Source organism: Dendronephthya gigantea, unplaced genomic scaffold (assembly GCF_004324835.1).
Source record: "Dendronephthya gigantea isolate DGI-Jeju-01 unplaced genomic scaffold, DenGig_1.0 000014F, whole genome shotgun sequence".
Lineage (NCBI taxonomy): Eukaryota > Metazoa > Cnidaria > Anthozoa > Malacalcyonacea > Nephtheidae > Dendronephthya > Dendronephthya gigantea.
Window position 1 is genome coordinate 1,048,722 of NW_021163024.1, and position 27,394 is coordinate 1,076,115.

The window sequence follows — 27,394 nt, forward strand, 5'->3', positions numbered from 1 at the left end:
CAAAAGAATTGTTAAATAAGACAAGTTAAAATGATTAAAAAACTCTTAATCTTCTAATCATGCACAAAAATCGCTATAAACATATTTCAAATTCACCCTCCGGAAAGACTGAATCGCTTGAATTTTCGCCTCATCACAATACTGCAAAGTTTCTTCGAAAGTCTTATGAACAGTGCCCTCCAGGGGCCAGTTGTATAAAAGCTGGATAGCGCTATCCACCGGATAGGGATTTTTTCAACCGTTCTAAAAATGCTCGAAAAGCGATGAAATTTCAGCTTTGCAACCAACAATTATTAAAGAGTATCCTCGAATTAGGAACACTAAGAAATATCAATTATATCAGAAAAAATTAACACTTATTTACTGGGAACGAAGGAAACATTATGTTTTGTGGACCCGAGACCTGTCGATATTTCACGAGGCGAAGCCGAGAAAATTTCGTCATTCTCGCGTGATTCGCTCTCGACCAATGAAACGCTACGAAAACAAAACTTTGACAAGTGGTATAATAATAATATTTAATTATCGGTGGATAGCGTTACTCAGCCCAAGGTGATTAATTTTGCCGAATCGAACTTTAGACCAGTCTAACATTTAATGGACGGATGAAATAACATAGTGTAAGGAACAGATTTACAATATCCCTGCTGTACCCTTACAAAAATTTCACATAACATTTCATATGAAATGAAAAACTTCATATATGAAATTTTCACATAAGAAAAGTGACTTTAATATATGAATTTTATTTTTTAGTATTAATTTTCCTATGTAAAAAAACAATTCATACATGAAATTTTTTGCTTCTCCGATGAAATAATTTAAATTGTGCATGACGTTTATTTTCACATGTGAAAAGTAAATTTCATATATGAAATTTTAGTTTCACATGCATATGAAATTATTTAAATATCATATGAAATTTTACGTTCACATGTGGAAAATAAATTTCCTAATATGAATTGCTACTGTCACATACGAATTTTGATTTTTTTTGTATTACGTTTTCCTATAAGTAAAACGATTTATTCATGAAATCTTGTCTTCCTAAGTAATAAAATGATTTAAATGGTAACCATTCATGTCATTAAATTTCACCTGTACATGTGAAAAATAAATTTCATATATGAAATGCCAGCTTCACATGTGAAATTTGTTTCACATATGAATAATTAAAAGCTGATACATATGAAATTTCACCTTCACATGTGAAAAGTAAATTTCATATATTGAAATTTTTTTCACATGTGAGATTGTAAAAAGTTCATAATTTATCAGTTTTCATTTTCATAACATTTTTGCGTATTTTTGCGTATTTTAACATATTACCCATCTGGGCTTTGATGTAAAAGGAATTTGGTTACCTAGGAAATTACTTTCGAGCGCAAAGCTGTTTATGAAATGCCTTGGTCGCTACAGGGACGTTGCAAGAAGCGGGAAACACAAGTTGTATCTGTGATTAAAAACATGGTAGTAGTTACCGTACGTCTAATTAAGTATAATTTTATGTGAAATGATGGTGCAAATTTATGTGAAATGATGGTGTTTTATATAAATTAATACATTATTGTACCATGGACCCAGTAAAAATATACCTGTCATTTTGGTCCCAATTAAAAATCCCCCCCAACCCTCTTAAAGAACCTAAGTATATTATTTCATAAAATATATTATTTTTATGGATTAACAGTTTTTAGATCCACTTGATCTGGATAATGGTTTGATATTGTTCCGGCGCATTTCCATAAATATATTGGATGAACCATCACTACCATTTGAACAACTAACAAACCAGCATTCACCTATGGTTAAAATTAATATTAATAGATAATTATTATAAGATATTAGTGATAACGAGAAAAGAAACTCCAAACATGCCAATAGACCTTAGGCATAATGACGTACCAAGTCGTGGCACCTGCAGGGAATTCTGATCTTAATAGTCACGGTGGGAAATTTTGAAGTTGGAAATTTTGAAGGTTAAAACTACTAGTTAACTATAGGTTATTTTTAACTATTTCGTATACGTAAGAATAACGACCTATTTTAAACTGGTTCTCTTAGATTCATCCAAACAACCTATTTTTTTTGTTATTTGAACGTAATTGTTTCTACAGGGAGAGTTAATGATCTTGGCAACTCGGACAAAAAGCATACGAATCAATTTGACGCAGGTGTAGCTGGAGTGTTTCAAAACAACTTGATCCTATTTTGATATCATTAAACAGTGTACTCTCCTTTTGTGCTGATTGTTTTGACGAGGGTCTTCAATTTAGAACAACTAACGTCATTCGCTCCTCGTTAACTTCTACTCATCCCAAGATTGAGGGATATGCGTTAGGGCAACACTCTTATGTTCTTAACCTTTTGAGGGGCATCCTCAATAATCGTCATCTAAAACCCCTTGCATTCTACCGCTTGTATCCTCATATATTTCGACCTGTGTTCATGAAATACAATTCCAATCACACAAGGGGTGCAAGCCTAATGGTATAATTGAGACTATATGAGTGAATGAAGGGAGAAATATATGAATGCTATCCAGTCCCCCTCAAGTGTGGTGGCTACGCTTAGTGTAAAAGCCACAGGAGGATTATGGGACGCATGGTTTCAGGGGGATATGCTATTGATTTTTTTGTTACTTTGGAGGACCTGACCTCAAAATGTTAAAAGCTGATACGAAGACCAAATAGGTAAGCCATACCGCTTGTATTCTCTTATATCTCTCTTTTCGTTCACTGATATAATTCCAACTATACCATCTGCCTTACAGTCTTTGTATAATTGGAATTTGTTGCTCAAAAAGCTATAACGTGATCAACAGACTTGAAATTATGATATGAAGTTTCTTACCCAAGTTGGATCACCGCCATACGGTCCCTCCATCAAAGCAAACATTGGTATTTGAAACAAAGAAACCACAGCTGAAACTAAGAGACTTAGACCAAACAAGGCACCAGCATGATATAAAGGAAACCTGAAAGAAAAGCAGTGAAGAAAAAGTAAACTTAGTTTCGTCCGATAAAATTTTTCAAAATTAATTATGACAACTCATATTTGAATCCATTCTCTGAGCTCTAAAAATTAGTGTTCTTTAAAAGTTCAGAGCCATTTTCATCGTTTTCCAGGTACTCAAGTATTTCAATGGTACTTACTCTTTCATTACAAATGACCCGTGTGTAGAATATAAAAAGCATCTCAGAAGAGCGTAGAGAAAAAAATTAAAAACCTAAAAAAAGAATGTGAATTACAACTGCAATCAGTTACTCTTGAGCCTGGCCTGCAAAAGTGATCTACGGGGCTGCCGGAGGCTTGGAGCCCATGCGATCTTTAACCTTCTAAGATCTCAGATTTGTAATTTCCTGAAATCGGGCGGGCAAAGGAGATAAAGTAGAAATATGCACTTTGGAATATTATTACATCTAGTTTAGGAGCTGTCAGCAACAACCCTTTACTATCAAATTTAAACATTTATATTTTTTGCATTCATTTATTTCCTCGCGTTACTACTATCGCACAAAGAAACCATGACAGTTTGCAATTATCATTGATATACAATACCTGAAATTCAAGAACTGGTATCAAAAGACCAACAGTCAAAAGAATTGAAATCAATCCCGTGAGTATGAAAGACAAAATAACTGAAAAGTTTCGATGTCTTCCAGCTGGAGCCCAATCAAGAAGAAATCCAGGAACAAAAGAGAGAATAATTCCGCAAAATTGAATAATTCCAAGAATTGTGAGATAGTAATCGACTGAAAAAATAAAAAATCGTGTAAATAGGATCCTAAGATCGTCTATTTAGATTATCTTTTAACAAACTATTTAAAAGCTTAATTAAACAGAGAATAGAGGTTTACGAACGAACCTTCATAAAAATCATGGGCCAAACGTTTCAACAAGGAGTTGATCATTCCAATAACAGAAAAGCAGCGTAAATGGGCGATGGAAACAAAACATGTGTGCATTACAAACTTGGTACTTTTGACTATCGAGGAGAGGCTTGTTTTGTCTGTATGCATATGATAAGATAAAAAAATGTTAGTAAGTCACAAGCACTCTGTCCTATTCCATTCGTCAATCTCTGTTGGCTTTACTGGGGGGTAGCTACATTACCTAATTTGGGGAAGAGGTGTTAATCAAATAAATATGATTATGTTTATATACTATAGAAATAATTGCTTTCAAAACTGAGAAGTAAGTCAGGCATAGAATTAATAAATATATGAATATGCACCTAGCGACACCCCCCTCTACCATTAGCTACAGTCCCAGGGAGAGTTGTCCAAACATCTGTAACGCGAACTGTATTTCCATTCAGGAACATTTGATGCGTGTAGAGAGGAACGGTGGAATAAACGAGGGAAGGAGGTAATATAAAAATCATAAGATTACATGTATGCACAACTATGCACTTGCATGCAGTAACCGTTCGCTTACACTAATGGATTCTCACTTTTAATAGTGTAAAGGACACGGTGAGAAACGTGATTCTCAATTTTTCCTACACGATTTCCATTTTCCCGACATTTAAAGGTTTCGTGTGACAGAACCAGGAGGCGCCGAAAGATCGTTAAGTGGGGATGCACAGAGTTCACTACCCGGAACAAGTGTCCCACCTTGCATCTGTTCTTTTTCGTTCTCCTCTATTTCACGAGATATAAAGGGATTTTCACTTGTAAACTGTTCTAAATTTTCATTTGTAGAGCTGTTGTTTTCACATTTCCTAACATGTTCTTCAATGTCATCCGGCAGATCTTTAGGAAATATCGTAAACGTGAACAACATGCCTTGACCAACGACAAAGACATAGTAAACGATGATTATGATTTTAAACGAAACCCCAGCGTTGAAACACAACTGCAATAAAAGAAATAATATAAGATAATAAACAATTAATATCACCCATTACAAACAATATCAACCAATTACAATGAATTCCAGTCCTTCTGAAAAAGGCTTAATCCAGTTACGATGATGAAATACCTTGAATACAAGAAGGACAACTGCTGATGAATCAATTGCTCCATTTATAATACTGACAGCCATAAAACGTCGTTGAGGAAGAACACCACAAACCTGGAATGAACCAAAATATCATAAAAAATGATTAGAAATCATAGCCTTATGCTAACACGGTTTTCCTTAGAAATTGCTGTTATTCAGTAGTTTCTCTTCACATGAACAAATTCAAACGCACTATACCTTTACTAAAACTACCGTAAAAAATCCTCCACCAATTACAGTTAGAAGTAAACCAGGAAAGAGCAATTCATGTAAATCTAAAAACATATATTTTAGTCTTAAAAGTTAAAATGAAACATGGATGAATTAACAGATATTATTATATACCACTTGTCAAAGTTTTGGGTTCGTAGCGTTTCATTGGTCGAGTGCGAATCACACGAGAGTGACGAAATTTTGATGAAGCATGGATGAATTAACAAATAGTATCATAGCTGCACTATCTTTTTCTAAGGACTTATTAATCGTGACAACTCCACACACACACGTATCTCAAACAATAATTTCCTAAGATTTTACCAGATTTTTACCAAATATATTATTCCACTTTTGTGAGATTTAAGATAAAATAGCTAGTTACGGTTCCAGCGACGTAGTTAGCTAGATCTAGACCGCTAAATTTGAAGGTGGGGTATATATTGAAATATTCATGCCTATATATCCTATAAGAACAATCACGCGAAAAAAAAGTCATGCAGGCTTGCATAAGACAATATATGAATATAAACCCCTTCCCCCAATTACGCTTCTAGACAGGGTCCTGTGTCTACCAATAGCAATTGTCAGGTCCTGTGTCTATCCATAGCAATTGTCAGGTCCTGTGTCTACCTATAGCAATTGTCAGGTCCTGTGTGTACCTATAGCAATTGTCAGGTCTTGTGTGTATCTATAGCAATTGTCAGGTCCTGTGTCTACCTATAGCAATTGTCAGGTCCTGTGTGTATCTATAGCAATTGTCAGGTCCTGTGTCTATCTATAGCAATTGCCAGGTCCTGTGTCTACCTATAGCAATTGTCAGGTCCTGTGTGTACCTATAGCAATTGTCAGGTCCTGTGTCCACCTATAGCACTTGTCAGGTCCTGTGTCTACCTATAGCAATTGTCAGGTCCTGTGTGTATCTATAGCAATTGTCAGATCCTGTGTCTACCTATAGCATTTGTCAGGTCCTGTGTCTACCTATAGCAATTGTCAGGTCCTGTGTCTACCTATAGCAATTGTCAGGTCCTGTGTGTATCTATAGCAATTGTCATGCAGGTCCTGTGTCTATCTATAGCAATTGTCAGGTCCTGTGTCTATCTATAGCAATTGTCAGGTCCTGTGTCTACCTATAGCAATTGTCAGGTCCTGTGTCTACCTATAGCAATTGTCAGGTCCTGTGCCTACCTATAGCAATTGTCAGGTCCTGTGTCTACCTATAGCAATTGTCAGGTCCTGTGTCTACCTATAGCAAGTGTCAAATGCATGCAAACAACGTTTATAGGTTCGCTATAGATTTAAATGAGTATATGAACTAGATGTAATATCGAAGAACATGGTACATGCGAATTTGAAATGAGCTGGGTGGTTCGCCCAACATTTATAAGAAGAACGGATGGGCAGACCGCACGCTGGTCAGGACATTACTATTAAAATTCCTCCTATAAATCATAAGTAACAAAACGGGCACCGCTCTTAGACTAATAAGGCAGGGCCGTCAAGAGGACCCGGGGCAAATTTTTTGGGGGCCTATGACGTCATGGTTTAAATATCTGCGTGGCATAAAGTACTTGAAAGCTATGTGAAAAAGTTTAACAAACAAACTTTTTACAAACAATATCAACGTATCTTTAAATTAAAATGACTGTCACTCGTACTTTCAACTAGTGTGTGAATAATACACTGAGCCCAACAATTTTTAATGTGCTTTAATTTTAGGTTCTTTCTTAAGTCCAGGGCCGGGCAAAATACCCCACTTGCACCCCTCCCCTCTCGGCAGCCCTGGAGACAGGCACAAATTTAAGGTTCAGGCGCCGTTAAAAGGCAGTGAAAAATTTAATTTTAAATAAATACACAATAAATATAAATACAACCAACTGATACACATTTGCTACGAATTAACCATTGCTCTTTTCATGAACAAAGAAGACGCTGGGAACGAGGTTGTGCTCTTTTAGGTCAAACGGTAATGCCGTGACGGGGAAAAGGGGTATATAAGTGCAAACGGAACTTTATTTCACCAGCTTACCATACGTTGACATAAACATCGTTCCACCAGCCAGTAGATAGATGAAGCTGAAAAGATTTAAGAAGAATAAGATTAAGCATTAACACATTTACATACGTATATACATACATAAACTTTATTTAGACACGTTACCCTGAATCAGTATTCAGTTGTGTTTCATTAGGGGCGTGCAGACAAGTACATATCAGGGTCCGCGGAGCGAGCGAGAGAATGGGGGCATAAGTCCTAAATAGAACCCCGCAGCAAAATTTTAATCTCCTGAAAATAACACTTTTACTTCAACCCTTTTTGCCGACAAAAAAGTGGGGAAGTGGGGGAGCTAAAGTCCCCGTGTCTGCGGTTCACGCATATTAGTTACATAGAGATTACATAATATAAAAAGACTACATTAAGATTGGACGCAAGATGATAAACAGTCCGAGTGGGGTTAAATAGTTCCGCCCCCATTCTGGCTCTGGTCAATCTTGAAAACGAATTTTTGGGAAGGGAGCTGTGTCTGCGAAGGACGCGACTAGTGGTGCTCACCAATAGACCTTTTTCATAATGACGTCAGACGCGGAAAGACTGATCATACAAAAAATTTAATTAGCTCGATAGTTTTGTGGAGCGAATCAAATTTTGTGTAACATCAGACTTTCCGCGTTTGACATCATAATAGCACTATGCTCCCCCCTAACGCCCTTGCCACGCCCCATATACATTGAAAAAACAACAGAAAGCATCAGCGTGTAATGTTTTGGAAAACTATCACGAAGCAATTCAAAGTTCAACAAGTTATACTCCTTAAAAGATAAAGTTATAAAATGAGCGATTTGATTGGATTTGGATCAGTAAAACCATGGGCCGTGCATATTTTGGGCCGGATTAATTTTAAGCAGTAGTTTAAACTACTGCTTCAAATTTAGTTTATAACTTTTTCGCGTATTTTGTGAAGATCTTATAATTTATTTTATCATGAGGGGAATTACCGGGATTTTTAAAAAAGTTCGTATGCACTATGCAATATGTTACTAAAAAAATCCTTTTTAAAGTCTCCGCGCTAGGTCGATCATCATTGCCGGCGGAACAAGGGGATATGAAGCAAAGCAAATGCGGGAAGTTTATAGTCCCCTTCCTAATGAATAAATCATGGCTTTTTTTCAATTCAGCCTCGAAAATAAAATATTATGTTTCGCTGTCGAAACTATGCAAGTTGAAATCGCCTGTTCGTTTATGGCTGGTCGAACATGCAAATAATGATTAAACTGCTCCGTAACTCCTGGGCTTGGTTCACCAGATTTCCCCAAACCTGGCTGGGTTTTCATTTGGTCACGGGGTCAATTCATCGACAATCTCCATAAAGCGTTACTGGATATAATAATAGTACTACTTCAACAGTCTGTACAATCTTGAGGACAGACTTTGAAATCAAATTTATACCTGTAATGTCTTATCTAAATGTATTCTACTTGCCATGTCTGAAGAGTTAATTAAATAAAAGCCAAATGAATAGTGAATTGTGTGTAGTATGTTCAAATAATCTATCCTCTCAAATGATGTGGAGGAAAATCCAGGTCCTAGGACTGTAAATAATATAGTTGTCCCTGCCTATAATACAGAACATGCTGATTTTAATCAAGGGAACAATTGGTGTTTCGTATGAATACTGCTAAACGGTGTGTAGGCAACTCATTGTTTGCAACTTTTAGAAAGTAATTAAATCAGTCAATATTTAGTCACTACAGCGGCCTGTGCTTTCACAGAGCCCCAACTTCCAAATTTTTGCCAATGTCTAGTTTCATTGCCGCCAATGCATCACAGACTGTATGCGTTTGTGCACCTATTTTTGTTCATGTATTCCTGCATGCATGCCTATTTATTTCAAAACTTTAAAAAATGAAACTTTTATTCATTCAGAGGACATTTTGTAGAATAAAATATAGGTATATAATTGCATAATTATACCATGCAGTAACAAATTTGATTTCAGGATTTCCATTTGGCGCAAGTTAAGTACGTTAACCTGGTCAATTTTGTTAAAAAGCCCAGACCTTTTTCTCACGGAGGACTGATGTAGGGAAACATTTTATTTCTTACGGAAGTCACAATCTTAAAGCGTTAAAATTTCCGCGATGGCAAACAGTAACACGTCATGTATTTTCGTATCGGTACCGGTAGTGGAAGTAAATCTTAACCTCCGGCTCTAATAATTTATTTTCTTTATTCACGATCGTGCCACTTACCATGTTAATACTCTTGTCTTTGTAAAGCCAAAAACATCCAAAAACTTTCCACCGAAAAATATTGAGACAGAACCTGCGAAAGCAGATAATGTATAGGCCAATATAAGAAGACTGTCTTGTCTTGCACAAGTGTCACTGACATCGTCGCCGATGGAAGAATTACTGTTTTTTAATTGTGAAATAGTTTTGTTAGAATCAGCCTCATTAGTTTCACAATAAGACGCGAAATAATGTTCGCTATGAAGTATTTCCAACAGTTGAGCCCATCCAAATAAACACGATGTTGAAATAACGCTTTCGAATACGGCCCATGTAACCAAACAAATGTAATAGACCTGCATATTTTGCAATGTGAATACAACCAAATCTATAACATTTCATAGCTTCCTGTAACTGCTTATAGTCAACGTTATTTTTGCTACGTTATTCCTTCACTTGTATTATAAATCACAGCCTTCACAGGCTTCACAGGCATTTTTGAAGCTCCATTCAACTTAATATAAATTATTATATAGTTCTTTGTCTTCGATGCTTGTGCCATTATTGTGGCCTTATATTGACGAATGTCGGATTTTTTGGAAATTTGCAATTCAAATAACGAATTCTCTGGGAATCCACTAGCGTTGAACTCTCGCAATTGAAAAGAATATCAGACGAAACATTTTGCTCGGTCGAGAAATTCCGTCTAGTGGTAAACCGGTTTAAAGGGCTCTTTACACGATTCAAATCACTTCTGATGAGGTTATACTGTAGTATAGTCTGTTGCTTGCATTGTATATATGGCAGCAAATTAAGACAATACAGTACAAGGCAGTACCGCTTTATTAATGACAGACTATTACTTATCTTCTATATCTTCTACATTTCAGAAGTGAATTGGACCCAACGAAATTGTATGATCGTGTGAACGGACCTTCACACTATCAATAAACGATTAGTTCCTGACGCATAGAAAAAACTTAGACATAGAATCATTAGAATGCGTACTAATCACGAACACAGTACGTGTTCCACATTTGTTTCATGCCGTGCCTTAAATTTATATATAAATGCACCATTTTGAATCTCGCAAAAAGTCAGAATATTTTCAAACAACTTTTATTCAAAACTTAACTAAAGGCATATTTTACAGTCAAACCCAGTTCGGCGTAAAGTTGCTTAAGCAGTTAAAGGACAGAAAAAGTAACAATCGAGAAAAAGTCGATTTTTGGTGAGCACACAAAAACAAACAACCGGCCTATTATAATATATTATAGCGATAAGCCGGCATGGTTTAATTGTAAAAACAAAAAACAAAGGACAGTTGACAAATTCGCTATAGACAATATTAATTGACAACCTATTACAAATAAGATTTTCTCTACTAACTATATTTTCTACATAACAATGAATATATATTACATATATATAATAAATATATTAAGTTCATCCGCCGTGCGCATGAACCTGATATAACTTTCCATTGCGAGTATTCAAATGATTGACGTTCACCTCCAGTAACCTTGGTAACTTTAAGATCACTTTTAAAAATGTTCTTATGCATGCATTTCTTCTGTTTGCCAGATTCAGAATATATTTGGCAATGAAGAATTTTTTATAATAACAAAACACTGCAGTCATCAATGATCACCACAATGGCAATTCCATGACCGTAGGTCACGTATAGAAACTGCAGGGTGTCCCAAATAACGTCAAAACTATTGAATTCACTTATAACAATGTAATAGTTGGAGTTTGAATGCCAAAGCACCCTGTTGGGATGCATTTTGTCATGAGGGCAAATTGCATAGTGTCACCAGTGAACTCAAATAAAACTGGAACGCTCACTCTCTGACTTTCCCTCATTAATGAGTGAAGCCAATTAAGATAGCGGATCATGAAGCCATTCCTGCATGATCAAGGCCTCTGGCGCAGAAATTTTAAAGGAAAAATTAAAATTGCTGTCATTTTACCTACGAAAATTCCGGAGGCCTGGATCATACCTATACAAGAAAGGCTTCAGTGTCCGCCATCTTGGCTTCAAACTTCCGTTTCGTTTGACATATTATTATTATTATTATTAAGTCTTTAAATTTAAGATCTAGCCACAAAAGACGGGTGACCTTACAATTCAAACTAACATATACAAGAATGGAATAAAATAATTAAAATTCATACAATATCTAGTTTGACTAAAGTTATTGAAAGTTACTATTTAAGATTATCAAATTTGGCTAAAATTGTTAAAAAGACATCTATTTAAAAAATACCTTTTAAATCTTTCTGTTTCGACTTTGGGTAAAATAAAATCATATTCTCGTAGTTCGTCTAGATGGTTTGTCACGTATTTATATACTCCATCTCTCGTATAAATCGGGCCAATTTCAACTGGTCGATTCAGTAAGTATCACCTCACAATCATCATAATAGGGACACCAAAATGTGTATCGTTAAATGTTAAAATGTTATTAAGGTTAATTTTTTACCGTTCATTTATATATATATATATATATATATATATATATATATATATATATATATATATATATATATATTTATCTATATATAAATATTTGTATTATAAATATAATTATCAAGGTTTAGTTTTAGCTTGACTAAAGTTATCAGGGTCTGCAAAAGGGTTTGATATTGTCAAACTAGTGTTATGATTGTTTCCCTTCTTTTCATTTTCAGCGCAAATCCATAAATACATTGGATGAACCATCACTACCATTTGAACAACCAACAAACCAACATTCACCTATATAGGATTATCAAAATATATTATAGTATTACTCATAGTAATTACTCATAAGCAGGCATCAGGCTGTATTTGGCCTGACATTGTAGTTATCAGTGTTGCTTATACTTTTAATTCTCTGGTGAATTTGAAGTTGCTGTCCCCAGTTGAAATGTTATTACACATTTAAGAAATAGAAAACATTTTCCGTGTTTCTATATACAGTTTTAGTATACACCTGACTATTGTCTATTACAAATCCTACATTCTGATTGGCTAATCAACCATTGTCTATTCGTGATGGTGAACGTTTGGGAAAAATTCGCTCGCGCGCGCCGTATAAAATTTAATTAATTAGATTATTTTTCGGTGTAATTGCGGTGTATCGATTATTTTCTCGCAATGAATATATCTAGGTACAGGGTGTATACTAAAACAATTAGACAACTCGCCCTCGTTGTCTATGAGCGAATAGTCAACTCACGCTTCGCCTTCGTTAACTATTCGCTTATGGACAACTCGGACTCGTTGTCTAATTGTTAAATAGAAACACGCTTCTTGACCAATCAGTACGCGCGTATACTATAAATGTTATATTAAAAATAATTATATGAGCATGTATTAAAACTGAGTTGACCTTAAAAAGTTAGCTTATGCCTTATGGATAGAAGTTTGCTGCACGAAATGCTTTAGTGATCAACTTGAGATAATAATATGTGTTCTAAAATTTGAACAGAAAGTTTCTTACCCAAGTTGGATCACCGCCATACGGTCCCTCCATCAAAGCAAACATTGGTATTTGAAACAATGAAACTACAGCTGAAACTAAGAGACTTAAACCAAACAAGGCACCAGCATGATATAAAGGAAATCTGAAAGAAAAACATTCTTCTGGTATACTTGTGAAGAAAGAAGAAAAATGGTGTATGGACTTCTTCTGTTTGACTTATTTTCTCTGACATATATAATTATACGTCACCAGTAATTAATTACATAATTATTTATGCGTCACCAGTAGCCAGCAATTGTTGCATAGTGCTCATTGCAGAAGTCCCGTGTTATTTTGTATAAAATTTCATTGTTACCATGCAGCCACCATCAATACATTGCCCGGTCTCGGAGATTATCGAGAGTTTTATCGGCCCAAATTATTCTAAAGAACGTCTGGTACGGCTCCAAGAACATCCGTCTGGACGAACTTGGGGCAAAGCGTCTTCTAAGGCGCTTTCCATTAGGCGGCTAAAATGGTCAGACCGGTCGTATTTTAAATTGAAACAGAGTATTTCGTTAAGAATACTGAAGCAGATGTAAATAGGCAGATGTAAATAACGATATACTTGAATACAGAGTTCTTTCATGAAACACTCTAAAATACCAGTAATCTGTCTGTACCGAGATACAACAGGACCGGTCTGGCCGTTTTTTCCGTATAAAGGAAAGCGCCCATAGTTGGTTTGTGTGTAAACACAGGCAAACCGACGGATCATCCGTCAACACGAATTCTCCTCATTTTTGGTCTATTTAGGCGAATTTGAATGGGTAGTTTGTCTTGACGCATCATCCGTCTGGCAGTATAAATACGGCGTTGGGTCGAACGACGAAAAATTCATCATAAAACGGCTTTTGTGCAATCTTTTTACTACATAACCTACTATAAACTCGTTTTACTACCGTCTACATTATAGTTTGTCTAGATTGTTTGTCTTATGTTTATACTCAGACGAATGATTTGTCGGATGGATCATTCGGCCAGACAGATTATCTGTCTTTACAATAAATCGGGCAATTTATACTCATATAATATAGTTCGGTAATTAGTCAACAAAGAGGTAGCTTACGCTTTCATTATAAATGATCCGTGTGTCGAATATAAGAAAGATCTCAGAACGGTATAAAGTAAGAATACAACAATCTGAAAGTAAAAAGAAGTAATTGTAATAGCAAGCACACAGCCATCTACGAGAGACGGGGAAGAAGTACACAGCTACGTTGTCATATAAGAATTTCTAAACGATATTTAATTTGTGGTCGACTGCGCATTAAAAGAAATCTGTCACGCACAACTGAAATATTTGTGCGTAGCGCGAAAATTTGAAATTTGGAACAATTATTACAACAACTGAAGATCTTACAGGCCTAATAGCAATGAATTTTTGACAAAACAATGGTACAATCTTGGAAAATTCATGGCAGCAACAATTAAGAAGCAGAATTGAGGCAGAAGCTGAGCCTACTGAGGAAGAAGAGAGAAACCCTTTGAGAGGGTTTTGCATTGGAAAGAAAAGGCGAAATACTATACCAGGTTCCAACGAGTACCATTTAGTAAAGTCATAGCGATTGATTGAAATTGTAAATACATTTATTTACCTGAAATTCAAGAACTGGTATCAGTAGACCAACGGTCACAAGAATTGAGAGCACTCCCGTGAGTATGAAAGATAAAATGACAGAAAAGTCCCGATGTCTTCCAGCTGGAGCCCAATCAAGAAGAAAACCAGGAGCAAAAGACAAAAATAATCCACAAAATTGAATTATTCCAAATATGGTGAGATATAAATCGACTATAATAATAAAGAAAAAAAGAAAAATACTAAAATTGTACTTTTTGGTACTCTAATCTATTTAATAGTTATACTATAATAACAATGCCTCTAATCAATCGTATACAAAATTAGTTAAAGATATGGGCCATAAAAATTGTAATTTTATTACCCGAAAGAGCTTTTAAAATTACGATAAAAGGCCTATTTCAGATTTGTCATGTCGCGCTTGGCCCACGCGCGTAGGTAATAAAACCCTGGGTACGAGGTTGGTGACGTATCATTAATATCGGTGGTTAGTCGGCTATTTTTAGTCAATTTTTCAGAACAAATCGCAATATGAAAAGCTCTTTCAAACTGAATTTTCATTTCCCATGCTTTTTAAACAGTTGCTGTACGCACTCACCTTTTCCTTCGTCATCCGTCAGACGTTTGAGCAAAGGGTTGATCATTCCGATAATAGAGGTAGAACGTAGAACGGAGATAGAAACAAAACATGTGTGAATTATAAACTTTGGGCTTTTGATCATGGAAAACAGACTTGTTGTGCCTACATAAGAACAGAAAAATATACAGTAGTAGCTGCGTACAGTCACTTAATAGGGGGTGTTATAGTATATTCATTTTTATATACCATAGGAACAATCGCTCCCAATAATAATTACTCGGACAAAAAACGAATAATTTATATGAACATAAAATGTGCTCCCCACAATTAAGCTTCGATCTAGGTACAGCTCTGGGTGCTTCTCTTATAAAAGATTACACATTATAAACTTAGTTTTAAATTGACTTCAACTTGTTCGACCATCAGATGAGACAAGTTCTGTTATACTAGTACAAGGGTGAGAAGAATCTAAATTCATGTTGTAGGGAACGCCGAGAATGGAGGTTCCACCCTATGAAACCTATAGGAATGGAACGATCGAGTTTTGCTGAAAATTTTATACCTTTAATCAGTACATAAAACGGACTGAGAATCTTATTAAATGAATTTTCCTTGAAGTAGTTGATTGACAAACTTCGGTAACAAATTGATGCAATATTTTATTAAATAAAGAAAACTTATCCATACATGCAGGGTTGGTAAGTTACTGGAAAAATAAGCAAACATTGTTATTGGCGGCCCTTTGATTCCTTTGTTTTAAACTAGGAAAACAAATGTTATGTTAATAATAGTTGACTGATTTTTCCATAAAATCTAGCAACTCTGATCCATACAGCAACATTTCACTACAACAACATTTTCAGTTCGTTTTCACTTTTTATCACCACAAAAAAATCTACCGCACCTGTAGTTGGACTTTCCTCCAAGGCTTCAATCTTATCATGTTTCTTATCTTCCATACTTTCAGTGTCGTTTTGCTGAACTTCACGGGATATTGTGAAAGCATTGTCACTTTTTATATGTTCTATATATTTTTCAGTTTTCGAGCCGTTGTTTTCATATCTTCCAACATCTTCTTCAGTGTCATCCGGCAGATCTTCAGGAAATATCGTAAACGTGAACAACATGCCTTGACCAAAAACAAAGGCATAGTAAACGATGATAATGGTTCTGAACGAAACCCCAGCATTAAAACACAACTGCAAGAAAAAAATATGAAAGAAAAAATGATAATGATAAAAATACAATACAATACAATGATAAAAATGATAACAATACAGTTATGCTATAACTAAACGTTTCCATCTTCCCAAACAAGTAAAGGTTTTCAAGTGATGGATTTCAAGAAAAGGATGCATGTAACTTGTTGAAAATGCTCCCTCCCCCTCTGCATGTTTACATAAATAAGACTTCAAATTTCACAATTTATTATCCAACTGTATCATATCACACGAACGTTTTTAACTTGCACAAATTCTTCAAAATATCCTCCTAAGATTAAGGCTGGAACCCCCGAGCTCTTCTTCTCTTAAATGGAAATATTTTTTTAATTGTACTGCCTTCCTACGTACGATGTAAATATTTCTTATTACTTGAGACTGAAAAAACGCTGCACATTGCCACACGGTCTACACCAGAAAGTCTTCATCACCTCATGAGTTCTTTTTGAGGCATATTAAAGTGTAAATACCTTAAAAATGAGCCACGAAACGGCTGAAGAATCAATTCCTCCATTTATAATACTCATAGCCATATAACGACGCTGAGAAAGAACACCACAAACCTAGAGGCGAACAAATTAAAGTTGATAAGTTCACGGCGACCAGGTATAAAATCCATCGCAATTATCGCTACTCTGGTTTAATTAATGAAAGTAATCACTACACGAGCATTACATTCACATGGGACTCCGTTTCGACCAACGTTTTAACACTAGAACGGAGTGTATTACTTTCATTAATTAAACCAGATGCAGAGTAGCGATAATTGATAATATTATATCTCAACTGTAAATCATCCAATCAGAAAGCTCGATTTGTACCACGTGATCAGTAAATTAATCATGGAGTTCCATCGATTTTTTTCATATTATGCTATAAAAGTCGAATACCCGCTGCAGCGGGGTAAAATGGAGGCAAAAGAAGCCATATCACCCAGCTTTTGCGCTGCCTACACGTTGTTTGATATAATATATAATTTATAGACCTTCCGCTCGGGGAATTCGACGAAATATTACCCCTCGGGAAGATATATCCCTCGGGAGAAGCCCTCGGAATATATCTTCCCTTGGGGGTAATATTTCGTCGAATTCCCCTCGCTCCTGGTCTATAAATGATAATGGTAACTAAATTGTAATTATATTTTTATATAATGATTAAGATGAAAGAGTGTTTGCTGAAATTTAACAGAGCAAATTATAATATGAGATTGAGGATATGTTACAAAATTTGAATTATAACTCGCTACACTTTGTGTTTCACGTTTTTTCTGAAACGATCATTAGGCGAATGGTCACTATGAAAGACTTGAAAAAGCCCTAAAAAGCCATGGTAGTGGTTTACCATGGTTGCAGAAGATGACGAGGAGACGTGGGTGTTACAATAGTCGAGATCTTGTTTATTATAAACGTTTATCTTTCAATACTCGCATGCTTTAAATAATACTAACTACAAACTAGTACTTTTTTTTATACACCATCTTGGATGCGCCCGCAAGTCACATCAATGTACTTAGTATAAGTTTCATATTGTAACATCCCCCCTTTTATGAAGGGACTGCTCCTATTACCAAAATAACTTACTTAAAACAGATAAATTAAAAAAAGCAAAAATTACATAGATACATACAATAATTAAATTGTTTAGTATGTACAAATATGTATATATAATTTTTATATATACGGTTCCAGCTGTGTTCGTTCTTTCTTCCTAACGGACATAGTCTTTTAAGTACTCTGGAGCTCTTCGGGTGCGCTGTGGTCTTGTTATTCGTACTGGACAAGCTGCTTGTCGTTGGCTGTCTTGCTCTGCTGCTAGCGGTCGAGGGGACTTTGCGGGTGATAAACTTTCCGTAGGTTTTTCTTTCAACGGGGTGGTGGATTGCGTTACTTCTTCCTCTGTGGACTCCTCATTTGCTTGACTCCACTCATCCTCCGAACTCACCTCTTCTTTTATCGGCATCTCCGCTGATTTCTTCAAATGACTTCGGTTTCTGCGATAACTATTTCCTTCCGGCGTTTTGACCGTATATGATCTTTCGTCTAATCTGGCAGTTACGACAGCTTTATCCCATTTCTTTTTACCCATTCTAAATGGTTTCATCCTTACCACGTCACCATGACTCAACTCCGGAAGATCCTTTGCATTGCGGTTGTAATACTTGATCTGCTGCTCCTGCCGTTTCTTCATGTCCCTAAACTCTTTTTCCTGGCACATCACCTTAGGTTGCAGGAGCTTTGATGTTGTAGGAAGAAGTGTCCGAGTTCTCCGGTTTAGCAAACGTTGTGCGGGACTACTCTCCATACCCTGAGTAGGTGTATTGCGATAATCCAAAATCGCCAGGTATGGGTCAGCTCCCCCCTCAACAGCTTTACGAATGAGCCGTTTTGCCATCTTCACCGCTGACTCCGCTTTACCATTCGCCTTGCTATTACCAGGGCTGCTCGTGAGATGCTCGAAATTCCATGTGTCGGCAAACGTTACAAATTCTTCCGCCGAAAACTGTGGGCCATTATCGCTAATGACTCTCTCTGGACAGCCGTACCTCGCAAAATGATTCTTCAACTTGAGAATTATCATACTCGTTTTGGTACTGGTCAGCCTATCAATTTCCCAAAAGTTACTAAAATAGTCGACAGTTATCATATAATCCTTCTTATCGAACGTGAACAAATCCACGCCAACTTGCTCCCAGGGACGTGATTGTATTTCATTGGGCATCAAGGTTTCCTTCTGCTGTGCTGTTTCATAGGTTCTACAGACTTCACAAGAGCCACTAACTCTTTAATTTCCGCCGACATCCCTGGCCAGTACACACTCTCTCTCGCTCTACGAAGACACGACTCGGTCCCCAGGTGCGACGCATGTATTTTCTTCTTCATATCCCGACGCAGTCTACTCGGTATGATCACTCTCTGCCCTTTGAATAACAGCCCATCTTGCACCGTTAGCTCATCCCGCATACTGAAATAAGGTAGGATCTGTGCTGCTAGGTACTTCTTCTCTTGTGGCCATCCTTCCATTATGGTTTTCTTAAGTAGCTGTAGCGATTCGTCTTCATCGGTCGCTGCTTGAATGTCCCTCATTTTCTCACTTGAAATTGGCAAAAAACTAGCCATGTTGACACACTCGAATTCAACACCAGACGGATGTTCCGTTGTAGGCAGGAAAGCACGCGATAGCATATCAGCTATGTACATGCTTGTTCCTTGCTGATACCTTACTTCGAAATCATACTTCTGCAGCCTCATCATCATCCCCTGCAGACGCCGCGGAGCACTTGCCAGGGGTTTTCGGAGGATAGCCTCCAATGGCTTGTGATCACTTTGAATCTTTACATGTCTTCCGAAGACGTACTGGTTTAATCTCTCAAGTGAAAACACAATCGCCAACATTTCTTTTTCGATTTGCGCATATCGTTGCTCTGTCTCCGTCAGGGCACGACTAATATACACAACTGGTCTTCCTTGTTGCAACAGTGTCGCTCCTAAACCCTTCTGGCTTGCGTCACATTGGATTACCACCTCATCCTTCGGATCGTAATACTTTAACACCGGGGCCTCCGTGACCAATTTCTTTACTTCCTGGAACGCCTTCTCTTGCTCCTCCTCCCATCTCCATTCTACACCTTTTCGGGTCAGACGGCAGATTGGCTCCATAACATCAGCCAACCTTGGCAAAAACTTAGCCAAGTAATTTACGAAACCATTCAGTCGCTGCACCGATTCAATATCGGTTGGACGAGGTAATTCTTTCACTGCTTCAAGCTTCCCTGGGTCTACCTTAAGGCCTCCGCTGGTAAACAGATGTCCCATATACGTCACCTCTTTTTGGCGCAGCTTCATCTTATCTGGGTTGAGGGCAACACCATTTTTCTTACATCTTTCTAGCAGATGACGTAGCTTTCGATCATGATCTACATTCGCATCTTCTTCGGTCGCCCCAACTCCATAAATGAGAATATCGTCGGTGATGTCCAGAATTCCGTCTAGACCATCCAAAACTTGATGAACTCTCTTCTGAAAAATTTCCGATGAAACTGACAGTCCGAATGGTAGTCTTCGCCACCTGTATCTCCCGTAGGGTGTTGCAAATGTCGTAAGAAAACTCGAATCTTCCTCCAAAACGCAATGCCAATAGCCGGCGCGGAGATCCACTGTAGAGAATACCTTGGCTTTGGCCAACTCCGGAAGGAGATCATCCAACACTGGCAAATGGTATTGCTCACGCTTAAGCGCGGCATTTAATGGCTTCGGATCAATGCACACCCTCAATTGACCTGACTTCTTTGTAGCGACTACCACACTGCTCACCCACGGTGTTGGCTTATCCACTTTAGCGATGACTCCCAACTCTTCGAGTCTGTCCAATTCACCTTTAAATTGCTCTTTCAATGCTATCGGCACACGCCGAGTTGGTACAACGACTGGTCTAGCGTCTTTCTCTACTTCTAATTTCACTGTACCAGGTAGGTTTCCAAGCTGACTGTGAAACACCTCTGGGTATTGATTAACTATCTCCTCTACCGTCAATAGCTGATTCACCTTTGGTTTATCTCGTTTAGGTGCTGTCACTGCTACAAAATTATCCCTATGAATTGTGATCAGCTTCATTTGTTGCGCTGCCCTCGCACCAATCAGTGGCGTGAGACTTTCTCGCACTACGACGAACTCAAGGAGAACTTTTTTCCTGACTTTGGGTTTCTTATAGCAACTCTTATGGTTCCTGTTGGTTTAACTTCGGTTTTATTCCACATGATAAGTGTTTTGGTAGTTGGAGAGAGCTCCTGCTCCCCAGAACACTCTCCGGTAAAATGTTTATTGATGCACCACAATCCACTTGAAATTGAACAGGTTTTGTACCCAGAAACATTTCTGCATATATCTCTCTTGGGTAGGCTTCATCTGATGGCCCAACTGCGCAAACGCTCCCATTATTGACTGCTATACTTCCCAGGTATTCGATATCGGAACTGTCCGCATCATTTTCATACTCACGTTTTTCTTCTTGTCTTGTAAGGTGCACTTTTGCATTATCTCTGCTCTCGACTTTTCGGCAAACCCTGGCGAAATGATTCTTTCCCCCACACTTTAGGCATTCCTTTCCCCAGGCTGGGCATCTTTCTTTTCGTTGTGGGTGTCTCCCTGCACAAAACTTGCATGTTATTGGTGACATCACATCTCGCTGGTCTCTTTGATACCCGGTCTGCGTCTTTCTCATTGTCACTCTGTGTATGTCCTCTGGCGCTGCCTTGTCTGAGATTATCTTCATTTGTGTTGTCGTGACTTCAGTGCTTCGACATAGGTCAATGCATTTCTTCAAACTAAGTTTTCGTTCTTGAAGGAGTTTTTTCCTGGTTTGTGTATTATTTATTCCAAACACAATTCTGTCTCGGATGAGTGAGTCCTTTAGACATTCACAAAAATTGCATGTTTGTGCTAATGTACGTAGCGTCGCGACATATGCATCAACACTTTCATCATCTTCCTGGTTTCTACTATTGAATACATACCGCTCATACGTTTCATTAATCTCTCCAATTGTAAACTCGTCAAATTTGCTATAATAGGATTGAGCTTATCGCGTTCTTCTTCCGTGAATGACATACCATTGTAAATTTTGAGAGCTTCGGTCCCAATACAATGTAAGAATAAAGCAACACGGTACTGTTCTGTCTGTTTGTCCAGATTCGTAATGATCGCATAATTCATCCACGCTTGCTTAAACGTCTTCCAGTTTTCCGCTATGTTACCCTTCGTTTGAAGCTTTTCAGGCGGCGAAATTCCTTGTATCGGTGCCGGTGTTGGCGGTGTTGTAGTCATGATTTACCCGCTATAATTTACTCTTTTCTTATATCTATGCTTATCCTTTTCCTCGTGGTCGTGGATTTCGATCTTATCTCGCTGCCACCATGTTACAATAGTCGAGATCTTGTTTATTATAAACGTTTATCTTTCAATACTCGCATGCTTTAAATAATACTAACTACAAACTAGTACTTTTTTATACACCATCTTGGATGCGCCCGCAAGTCACATCAATGTACTTAGTATAAGTTTCATATTGTAACAGTGGGGTTCGATTCCGGGGAATTCCCACCACATCCAAGGAAGGCAGCAGGTGTGCAAATTACCCAATCAAGGCGTGGAGAGGTAGTGACAAAAAATAACAATACAGGGCTTTTTTTCAGCCTTGTAATTGAAATGTACACAGCTGCGACTCACTATATTAGTTATTATGCAAATATGTTCACAAATTTACTCGAGTAAGCTCTTTCCTCTGCACGAAGTAGGGAATATTGAATTATCCCAGTGAAAACATGGCCTCAATGTTTACATTCACATACATCACGTGATTCGTAAATTAGGCAGGTTTTTTATATAAAGGGTGGTCCACTTTATTAGTTTGATCATTTTGTTGTGACGATGGGACGAAGCAAAGACCTTACTGACCCAGAAAAAGAAATTATTATTAAAGAGCTGGCAAAATCAACCACAATTGAAGATATTGCAAGGATTATCAAACGTCACGCCGTAACAGTAAAGAGATTTTTAAAAGATCCTTTGAGGAAGAGGAAAAGAAGAACTGATCGCGGATCCATGAAGTCTTTTTCAAAGCGTGATTTACGTTGTTTGAAGCAAAAACTGCGAAAACTTCCAGGAGCAACGAGTGATAGAATATTTAAAGAAGCTGGCCTGCTGGACATCTCAAAAAGTACACAAAACAGAATTTTGGCAAAGATAGCCGAGAACAAATGTTCACTAAAAAGGCCTCCACTAACGAAAAGACACAAAAATTTGCCGTTGAACTGGGCTAAAAACTATATGAAGACAGACATGAAATGTGTATTGTTCCCTGACGAGGCAAGAGCAACCCTGGATGATGGTTGGTCGAAAGGATGGGTCATCCATGGTGAACAGTGTCCAACAAGAATGAGACGCCAGCAGGGAGGCGGAAGTGTAATGATTTGGGCTGGCATAATTGGGGACGAAATGTTTGGTCCTATTCGTGTACCAGAAGGGGTTAAACTAACATATCAAACTTATTGCCAGTTTTTAAAAAGCGTTCTTGAACCCTGGCTGGAAGAGATCCCACTGTCGCTGTTGAAAAAGTTAATTTACATGCATGACAACGCCGCTTCCCATTCAGCTAAAGCAACAACCCTATATTTAGAGTCCTTGGGTTTCAAGGACCGAACACTGATGATTTGGCCTCCAAATTCACCCGATCTTAACCCCATAGAGAATATGTGGTCTATCATCAAGCAAGTGTTATCTGATGACCTTGTTGGCACCTTAGGTTTTTCTGCTTAAGGAGGAAGTGTGTTTGCAAAGCTGAGACTTAAAGAAGTTTACGGAAGGACACCAGCAGCAGCGGAGCCTGCGGCTTAATTAATTTGACCAAACACGAGGGTAACTCGCCAGGTCCGAACATAGGTCCAAACTAACGAGGTCCGCACATTGAAATGAAAGCCTTGTCTATAATGCCGAGATAACAACTGCAGATACCCACGGGTCGAAAAACTACAATTACACCGGTGTGACGATTGGAAGGTTAATTTTAAGAGACACTACAACGAAAAGAAACCCGAAAACACCCATGCAGCCTACGAATACGATACCAATTGTCGTGTGTTAAAAATATTGCATCAAATTCAGTACATAAGTTGACCAAATTTCTGTATGTATGGCTCGGATCATGAATTTTCCCTAAAGTAGCTGATTGACAAACTTCGGTAACGAATTGATGCAATATTTTATTAACAGTGTCATTGCAACGATGGTGATCCTGCAAACTGAAGTCTTGATTATTTAATTTTACTGCACATTACCTTCACTAAAACTGATGTATAAAATCCTCCACCAATTACAGTAAGGAGAAGACCAGGAAAGAGAAGTTCATGTAGATCTAGCAATAAAAAAATAGTCTAAAAATATGTGACACGTATCGTAATATTTAAATGGTAATTTATTAAATGGAATGTCAAAGTCCACGTGAGAATAGCGAATAATGGCGCGAAATATACCAAATACGGATGTGCCACGCTATTTATTTGCCAATTCTTACGCCGTCTTTGACAACTCTTTCTGACGTCATTATTTGACGTTCCTGTTCTCATGCAATCCAAATTTGCTTAGTTTTTTAGCTTGCACAGTTGGTAACTTATCTAGAGTAGCACCATCTCAATGTTTAGACATAACTTTAGCTGGAAAAAGTGTCCGTACAATTTCAAGTGTGTTTTCACCAGCTTACCATATGTTGACAAGAGCATCGCTCCACCCGCCAGTAAAAAGATGAAACTAAACGCAAAGAAGCAGAAGCGGATTACTAAAATACGAATATTTCATTCATCATTTGGGGTTCATGTCATTCATCTCGTTATGACAAGAAAATGTTTTGAAACAGCAACAAGGTTATATAGTACAGTCACAGGAATCCCAATAAATAATATTTGAAATGATAAAACTTATTCCATCTCTCCAAAAATTAAGACTGGTAGGAAACAGATCGACAAACGACTGCATGATTAGAAACAATGCAGTTAAACTTATTGATATGGTGATTGATAAGAAGTGAGTGAAACATGACAACGGAGGGGGAATATCTGCATTCACCTCGATATAAAATCGTTTAAAGCGTTTACTAGTTGACAATCTGCCAAAGTTACTCCATGTGAATTGGCGCTTTATTAATAATATTGAACAGATATAGTCTCTTGACGAGTTTCCACCAGGATGAGGATCAGCACTATAGTGTTGCTCTTTTTCAGATGTTGGACTTAAATCGATATAAAACTTTCATCTCTTTATCTCGAATCTTACTTTGTCTCTATAATGGTACCAAAGATTTGTATTTCCGCTGTGGAGTGCCCCTTGGCGTAGTTCTTTAGAGATGCTGTCATCCAAGGCTTATCAAAAGGATGGAGTTTGACAGATTCCATCGAGAAAAATTGAACTGTAGCTGCCGAGATGTTCAAGGTTAATGCACTTTTGACCATCTAAGTCACCTTCCGGCCGAAACGGTTTCTCGCACAGACTGTAGAAAGCACCGATAATATCGTTTTCCGGAGGAGTCGACCAGTCAGGATATTATTCATGTTACATCCACGTTGCAAATTTGGTGATCTTACGCTTATATACACGCTTTGGTTCTGAAAGGTGCGTCCAGTTTAATATTGCGTCATATTGTGCCTATGGCAGAGACCAGTGCACAAACTGAAGAGACATTCATGTTAAATTGCGAAACGTGTATCATTTATTCGTTTCTTTTAAATCATCTTTGTAACTATACTAAACCTCACGCTCGGTGAATATCGCTGAATAAAAACCAAGACGTATTCACCTCGCCTTTGACGATTGATTGTTAAATAAGCATAAATATGTTTTAAAAACATTCCTTTCTTTCAATCAATGATTCTGCCGTTGTGAATAGAATTGCGTGGCAGTGTACTCTTACCGTCACGGGGCCGGTTGTTCGAAAGGCGTATAGCTTAAAATGGAAAACAAAATTATCGCTAACAATTTCTATGCACGCAAGCCTTACAGATATTCGCCGATATCGACTAGAGGTTTATCATCTGCTACATATTTCCAACAGTAAAATCTTCGATCATTCTACTTACCATGCTAATATTCTTGTCTTCCTAAACGCAAAGATATCCAAATATTTTCCGCTGAAAAACATCGATCCAAAATATGTAAACACAGATAATGTATATGCCAGTATAAGAAGACTGTCTTGTCTCGAACAGGTTTCGTCGCCATTGTCGCCATTTGAAGAGTTGCCTTTTAATTGTGATACAGTTTTGTTAGCATCAGCCTCATCAGTTCCACAATAAGACGAGAAATATCGTTCACTTTCAAGTATTTCCAAAAGTTGAGCCCAGCCAAATATACATGCTGTACAGAACGCTTTCAAACGCACCCCATATGATTAAACAAAGATTGTAGAGCTGCATATTCAACGATCTGAAATCTAAATATAAGCAAATCAATTTATTTCATTACTAAATTGGTATTTCACTTAGCTTCATAGCTTTTTTAATTTCATTCAATTTTAGACTTCACGTATCTGCACACCAGTATAACTTTGATTAAATACCTACTTAATGAACGATGTTGATTAGCTATAAGTTATAGCGTATAATAGCAATATTTTGTTAAAGGGCTATTCAGGCGTGTCGATTTCTATGGCATTGCGAAGTGCGAACATTAAACTCTTTGCATTAACCAGAAGCATGCATGAAGATCTAGACTGGCTTAATGGAGCCTCTCTCCATTAACTGTGGTGCAAAACAATAAGTCTGATATGTACGTTGGTGCTAAACCTTACAGTAATTATTTGTGATATGTATACGTACATCTGTAGTTCTTTTATATATTGTCATTTGCAGGCGTACACAGCATGTGCAGGTACATCTTTGACTTTGATGAAATTTCGGCTCCGATATGAATAATGTTGCCAGCAATAAATCAGTCTAAAGACAGAGACAGTGATATTTCGTCTTTATTCCAAAGACATCGTCAGACTATTGAAATTCAAGCAAGCGGTAACCTATTGTGTCACCTTGTAGTATGTATATAATGTTATATCCGCCACACATGTAAACAGCACCAGTGAACTCAAATAGGACTGGGACACTCACTCTTGACTTTCCTCATCAGTAATGAGTGAAGCCAAGATGGCGGATCATGAAGCCTCATGTTCCGGAAACTTGGCTTCAAACTTCCGACAGAGTGAGCGTTCCAGTCTTATTTGAGTTCACTGAACGGCACTAAAGAATTGTGAAGGTAACAACCCTGGCTACGAGGTTGTGACAGACTGGATCACTGGAACGCTAGCTCTGCGAAAAATTTGAAGCCAAAATGGCGGAACAAGAGGCCTTTCTGTAGGTACAGGTCATCAGTGTTCTAATATTCTTGTAGTATGATTCAGGTATCCACGCGAATTTCGTAGATAAAATGGCAGGAATTTTGATTTGACCTTTGAAATTTCCGCATACCTACAAGAAAGGCTTCATGCGAATCTCGTGATTGAAAGTCAGAAAGCTAGCGTTCCA

The 27,394-nt window shown here is 37.5% G+C and overlaps 2 protein-coding genes across 2 annotated transcripts; both read right to left on the reverse strand.

Annotated features, from left to right (window-relative positions):
- Positions 1-1,053: 1,053 nt before the first annotated feature.
- On the reverse strand, positions 1,054-9,996 carry LOC114519792 (solute carrier family 43 member 3-like). The gene is made up of 10 exons (XM_028539969.1): positions 9,472-9,996; positions 7,250-7,296; positions 5,206-5,282; positions 4,987-5,079; positions 4,620-4,860; positions 3,869-4,012; positions 3,562-3,755; positions 3,156-3,229; positions 2,854-2,977; positions 1,054-1,802 (listed from the first exon to the last, which is right to left on the reverse strand). Exons 1-10 carry the CDS (start codon positions 9,810-9,812, stop codon positions 1,677-1,679), a joined length of 1,461 nt encoding a protein of 486 aa, XP_028395770.1. The 5' UTR covers positions 9,813-9,996; the 3' UTR covers positions 1,054-1,676.
- Positions 9,997-12,043: 2,047 nt separating this feature from the next.
- On the reverse strand, positions 12,044-26,948 carry LOC114519720 (solute carrier family 43 member 3-like). The gene is made up of 12 exons (XM_028539890.1): positions 26,902-26,948; positions 26,696-26,812; positions 25,958-26,310; positions 24,589-24,635; positions 24,167-24,243; positions 16,809-16,901; positions 16,023-16,317; positions 15,137-15,280; positions 14,558-14,751; positions 14,029-14,102; positions 12,939-13,062; positions 12,044-12,211 (listed from the first exon to the last, which is right to left on the reverse strand). The coding sequence occupies exons 3-12, from the start codon at positions 26,017-26,019 to the stop codon at positions 12,044-12,046; spliced, it is 1,278 nt and encodes a 425-aa protein (XP_028395691.1). The 5' UTR covers positions 26,020-26,310; positions 26,696-26,812; positions 26,902-26,948.
- Positions 26,949-27,394: the final 446 nt, after the last annotated feature.

Bases quoted from the DNA above. Each gene is read 5' to 3' on its own strand.
- LOC114519792 (XM_028539969.1), bottom strand. From the start codon at position 9,812: ATGCAGGTCTATTACATTTGTTTGGTTACATGGGCCGTATTCGAAAGC. The intron at 5,080-5,205 runs GTATAGTGCGTT...GGTTCATTCCAG, and splicing joins TTACGGTAGTTTTAGTAAAG to GTTTGTGGTGTTCTTCCTCA. The intron at 3,756-3,868 runs GTTCGTTCGTAA...TTATTTTTTCAG, and splicing joins GGCCCATGATTTTTATGAAG to TCGATTACTATCTCACAATT.
- LOC114519720 (XM_028539890.1), bottom strand. From the start codon at position 26,019: ATGTTTTTCAGCGGAAAATATTTGGATATCTTTGCGTTTAGGAAGACA. The intron at 16,902-24,166 runs GTAATGTGCAGT...GTTCGCCTCTAG, and splicing joins ATACATCAGTTTTAGTGAAG to GTTTGTGGTGTTCTTTCTCA. The intron at 14,103-14,557 runs GTAAATAAATGT...TTTTACTTTCAG, and splicing joins TACCAGTTCTTGAATTTCAG to ATTGTTGTATTCTTACTTTA.